This window comes from Verticillium dahliae, genomic scaffold, assembly GCF_000150675.1.
Source record: "Verticillium dahliae VdLs.17 supercont1.3 genomic scaffold, whole genome shotgun sequence".
Taxonomy (NCBI): domain Eukaryota; kingdom Fungi; phylum Ascomycota; class Sordariomycetes; order Glomerellales; family Plectosphaerellaceae; genus Verticillium; species Verticillium dahliae.
Genome location: NW_009276940.1, coordinates 580567 through 586184, shown reverse-complemented (window position 1 = coordinate 586184; position 5618 = coordinate 580567). Strand labels below are relative to the sequence as shown.

Genomic DNA, 5618 nt, shown 5'->3' with positions numbered 1-5618 from the left:
ATCTACGCATCCTCTGAAGCTCTGAGCGTCTCCGTCTCTTCCGTAGTGTGACTATCGCGTCTCTCGCTTACGCACGCTCCCTTCCATCTCCACTGACCGCGCCCAGTGCTCAGCCCCCCCCCCCCTCTTCCCGCATCCCCCTTACTACTCCCCCACCCACCACCCATCACACACGGACGATGTTCACGTTGCTTCCTGTCCCCCCCCCGTCGACAAAAAGTCACACTACAACCCCCCCCCCCCCCCCCCCCCCTCCCCCCCTGCCCCCACAAGGGACCCCAAAAACACCTAACACCCCAGGTTCGTCCCGACGGTATGCGCGCAGCATTGCACTCGAGCAAGGAACGAAATGAAGGCAGGAGACTTGCCGGTCCAAGGCGGGCTGAGTGTCGCATGACCTGATGATGGCTTCTGCCAGGGTGGTATTGAACCCCCACGCCGGCCAGCCCGCGCTGTGAGCCACTCGCGGACGACCAGACGAAAAGGATGCCACATGCGGTCTCGGATCGACGCGGATGGTGTGCACCTGGTCCCCAACCGAGGCCGCAACAAAGGATACGAACAGTCCCTGCTAAGTACATGGTAGACGTGCCTTTGCATGCGAGCTTATTGAGGCCATCTGACTGGCTCGGTTCGATTGAGGAGCGTCTGGACCGTCTTGGTGGCCGGAGAGTAGCTGGAGGCTGGCATCTCACCAACCTTCTGAGAGCTCGTACAACTTTGGCTGAGGTAGGCCCAAGCAACCTCGAAAAGCAAAGCCTAAAAGACGCAGCGACATGGAGGGCCCAGGCTTCAGGAACGGCCCGGAACCCGGACTAACATGAAGGTGACGCAGAGCTAGCGTCTCGTCAGCACCGAAGAGGCGCAAGAAAATGTGGAAATCTGGGCGCCTTGTACATGTTCACTGCTCATTGAAAGTACTGTGACACAATCGTGGTACGCATGCTTTGCCTGCTGCTGATTTTCGCATGAACAGCAATCGTTCGTTATCAGTGCCCCTGCGACGTTGTGGGTAGACCTAGCGCCTTTGGAGGGGTTAACGATGGGTCTCATCGGGAAAATTAGGCACGACCCAGGCCACCCGACCACGCGCGACGGTCTAGGCGTCTCAATACAACGCTTTCAGGTAGGCCGGCCTTTGCTCGGTCGAACATTGACAATGTAGCGATACCGGAGTGTGCGACTCCCTTGCCGCGAAGGGCGATGCAGTCTACAGGCAACTTCCAGCTGAGCGATTTCTCGACACGTTGACTGCAGTGCAGTTTTGATCTTGATGAGACCACCATTTGGGAAGTGCGACGTTCTTTTGGAGCTTCTCGAAGACAGCGTCCACCCCAGTTGGCTTGTGAAGTTCAAACGTGGGGCCTGCCACAAGCATCGTTTTGTCACTTTCCTCGTCCTTGTCGATTATCCTAATAGGGGAATACGTCGCATGTGTTCATGGGGACCTTCGTTTGTGTTGCGTAAGTTTTGAGATTAACTATGGACATAGCGTGTAGGACCCTGAAAGTTTGACGTACTGCCTCGAACTGATTACGAGATGGCAACGTGGGTGTCAGATTCGCGAAGAAGCGTGCCCCAGGGACGATGCGTTGGGCAACGGAATGACGACATGGCTGGATCGCAACCTGCGCTATGGAAGCAGCTCTGTGCTGGGTGAACACCGCTGCGAGTGCAGTGCCTCGCGGCATCGTGACACAGGCAAGGGACATGGTTAGGGCTTTCAGGCCGGAAGACGAGTGGTTCGGGCAAGATACCCCTTCACCCGAGGCTTCGGTGTTTACTCAAGTAACCGGACCGTGACTCTGAAGACTTGAGGATCCACAGTGAACAGGTAGCGACGGCAGCTTGGCGCCCTCTGGAGCCCTCGCTGGCTGCTGCCGCCTTATGGCCACCTAGGTACTTGTAGGCTGGGTAGTAGCTTTCATTGTGGTCCGTAGTACAGCGCGGCTGCCAGCCCGGCTATCGTGGGGTCTTGGCAACGGCTCAGGACACATGCATTTTCGTCACCTATCATGCGGCAGCCGGCGTCATTTGACAAGGGGGTTTCGGCGCAAATTCCCCAACGTGTGAAACATGACGTGGGAACAGGTTTAATCAGGGTCCAGTGGGGCATCGTAGGTGCGAACGCAGTCTCGAGATGCGTAGTGTGCTCAAAGTAGGATAAGATTTTCGGAGGCTTCTTTGGTTCACCACGTCGAAATGATGAGTGAGGAGGATTCTGCTCGATTGCCAAGTAACCTCCAAGCTGGACCGACAAGCCGCCCCGTAGCGAGAAGAATTCGGCTTCGTCGTGAGGCTGAGCGGCAAAGCGATGGATTCTGCATTGGGGCATTCGCGTAGTGGAGGATAGGGAAAGGGAATCGGTGGCCATGTACATCGATCGGGCCTATGCTCGTGGAATTGGGGACTCGAAATGGGAAGCCTCCACTGTCAAAGCGTCAGGCTGCGAGGCGAAACGAACGAGGCTGGACGGAGAGTCCATGTGTGCATGTGTGCATGTTGTGGTAAGCGTGCCATGCCGTACCCGAGCGCCTGGATCGAGGGCGCTGCCTTATTGTTCGCGGCTGACTCGCCTGTTGTGGCAGCGCAGGAATAGTCCATGTGCTGCGGGCGCAAGGAGGCATACCATCTAAATAGAAGTGGTCTTAGGCGTTAATGGTTCGAACGATGAGTGGACCGGACCCACGGCTTTTCTGGTGTTGGAAGAGACTCGTTGGAAGCGTGTTGCGGAGGACCAGTCACCCATCGACAACGACCTGGCCGGGGGAGGGTTCGGGAGTCGGTCGGTGGGCCAAAGCCGCCAAAAGCTTGGCCCTGTCTGTTCCTCGTGAGCTAGCCGCCGTCGGGATGTTGGCTCCGATGAAGTGCCTTATTGCTGCGCGACAGGCGAGTGTACAAGGGTATATCATCCGTGTGGGAGCCACATACATACACCCATATCCCACCAGTCGAAAGAGCGTGAGGGCGCGTGTGAGGGGGTTCGACGAGGGGGGTAATGCGGGACAGGATGTACCAGTTTATGCTGCGACAACGGAATTGGACTGAAGATGGAGAGCATCGGCAGAATGGAGAAGCCATGGCGGGAGAGGGGGGGGGGGAGCGCGGGCGGAGGAGGAGAGGTTGGCAAGGCAAGGCAGGACAAGGAAGACAGCGTACATTACATGGTAGGTAGTTTTGGGTGAAAGAGCGGCGCGGGACAGTGGAACATCAAAGGAGGGGCAGCAGGAACAAGGGCATAGACATGGGCAAGGGCATCCATCTCATTCTCACGAGGGATCCCTGCAGGGAAGGAGAGACCGAGTGGGGGTTCCGGGTTTTACCACAGCTAAGACCCACCACCCCCAACCGCCCACCCCCCAACCGCCCACCCCCCCAACCACCCACCCAAACTGACCATTTTCACTACCCAAAACGCGCTCTTAGAATAATAGGTTTCTTATAACATCTTTCCTAATTTTTATTATATAGCTTAGCTAACTATTCTATTAGATTTAGAATAAAGAGATATACTAAAGATAACGCTTTAAATACTCTAGCCTTAATCAAGCGCGGTATAGCTAGGCGTAAAGCTATGCGCGATTGCCGACTAGGGTGGTGAAGGTAGCCCAGTTTGCGACGATGATCTCACCGCCCTTCCCAGGGTTGACTTGAGATTGGCTGAAGTCGAAATGAAGTCGTCGTTGTCTGGAAGCAGGCCAAAGAAATCGGCAGCGCTATGGCGGGTTAGGTGGATCTTCTGACCTATTATGGAGGATGATTAACTCACCTGTCAGCCAGCAACAGCTGTTTTTGAAGGTCCTCGGGGGCGTGACTGCACGCGCTACCTGGGGGTGCCGAAGGGGCCGCCCTAGCCATGAGGGCCATAGCGATGGCGACGATAGCAGCGATGAGTCTCATGATGATGACGGGGTGGATGCGAGAGGGGCAGTTGAGGAACGTGTGCGGTGATGCGGGGAATGAGAGAGAAGGCACAAAACATGCTGATCCATTGTAGTTTATGTATCCTATCAACGCAGTGTCGGTGGCCGAATGCTTCAACCACTGACATAGAACGGTAGCAATACCACCCGAATGATACACTCTGAAAGGAGTGGACGGTTGGCGGTTGGCGGTTGGCGGTTGGCGGTCATCTTTGCTTCGTGGCGAAGTGCATGGGAGGTGGCTATGGTCATTATGCTACCCAGAATTTGGCAAAGACGGGGCGTCGCCAATAGTCCATGCCGACAAAAAGGTCATGTAAGCAGGATCACTTGCCTGTCGACCCCTCTTCTCGCAAGCTTCACCGCCCATCGGCTCCGATTATCATCACGTACATCGCACATCACCTTACGACTTACCCCTTCTTTCCGACCAGCTATAACTGCAGAACAACAACATGCCGGAGCAAACCAAAGACAATCACTCTTCCGGGGAGTATAGCGGTGTTGTAGAGGACGCTCAAGTCGCTATGAGTGGGAAGGCCAAGGAAATGGCAGCGGTCATCTCGTCCGGCAAAGGCGCCCAGGCAACAAGACGCCGCAACAGGGAGAAGAAGGAGAGAGAGGAGGAGGAGGGAAAAAGAAATGATAGGGGAGTCACCTTCGACGACGCCGCCCCGGACGTCGGAAACCTCGAAACATACCATTTCCCTAGGCTCTTGCCGACACTGTCATTATCGCTCCTCCAGGAACAGCTTTCGAAGCTCGTCGTCATATGCTTGTTTCTCAGCAAGCTTCATTCGAACGACATCCTCCGAGTCACGGCACCAAAATCCAGAGACACATCTCTCGGCTTCGAGAGGGAGCGACCCTGCAGGATACAAATGAGACTCGAGGATGAAGTACATGGCGTTCACAGAAGAGATACAGTGCCAAAACCATACTCCTTTCGACTCCCACAGGTCCCTCATGACATGGGAGAGAGTGTTGTCGCGGATTGCTTCGATGTTAAAAGTTCGCTCTTCCTCTTCAAAGATACGCATAAACTCTCTGCGTATCTCGTCAAAACGCTCGAGTTCGTCACCAGTGATCTGGTCAATGGCGCAGCCGGTCAGCCAATACGGAACATCGAGCATCTCTAATGGAAGGGAGCATATCCACTCCAGATCTATAATGCCAGTGACGTTCCACTCTTTGTCAACTAGAATATTGCTTGCGTGCAAGTCGGTAAACTGAAGCCGGAACGGACCGTCTCGCAGCTCTCGTTTGATGTGAACGGGCGACAAGACTCGCAGAAGTGTCTTGACTGTCATTTGGCCGCGGCAATCGTTTTGGCTGTAAACCGCATTTGCTTGGCGGAGGAACCGGTGGTCGTGGAATGTGAGCATGTCCGATACAAACGAATCTGTGCAGCTGTATGTGTCGTTCGGTCGTATTATCCTAGCCGCGCCGTCGTTCTCTGAGATCATCATTGAACATAAGAGAGGCCGGTTTGTAAGGGTAATGGTGCCGTTGTTGTTGAACTGGAAAGACCCGATTTGAGCCTGAGGGATACGCGCGAGAGAGAGGATGACCTGTGATATGCCCCTAAATAATCTCTGTCTCCGGTCTCCATCCTCTCGGCCAGCCGCGAATGTGTTTGAAAGCGTCTCACACCGTCTCGTGGCCTAGATACTCCAACACCATGTATGCGGACTG

At 55.0% G+C, this 5618-nt stretch overlaps 2 protein-coding genes across 2 annotated transcripts in view; both read right to left on the bottom strand.

Annotated features, from left to right (window-relative positions):
* Window positions 1-1412: 1412 nt before the first annotated feature.
* On the bottom strand, window positions 1413-1786 carry VDAG_01805 (uncharacterized protein; the record flags this gene model as incomplete). Its single annotated transcript, XM_009657834.1, has 2 exons — window positions 1521-1786; window positions 1413-1448 (listed from the first exon to the last, which is right to left on the bottom strand). The coding sequence occupies exons 1-2, from the start codon at window positions 1710-1712 to the stop codon at window positions 1413-1415; spliced, it is 228 nt and encodes a 75-aa protein (XP_009656129.1). The 5' UTR covers window positions 1713-1786.
* Window positions 1787-4654: 2868 nt separating this feature from the next.
* The window catches only part of VDAG_01804 (uncharacterized protein), a gene marked incomplete at both ends in the record, with an annotated part of 1781 nt that continues 817 nt past the window's right edge, over window positions 4655-5618 (bottom strand). Inside the window, 2 exons of the mRNA XM_009657833.1 lie at window positions 4655-5058; window positions 5170-5333. Of these exons, the coding sequence (XP_009656128.1) occupies window positions 4655-5058; window positions 5170-5333 (568 nt within the window). The remainder of the gene's footprint in view (window positions 5059-5169; window positions 5334-5618) is intronic.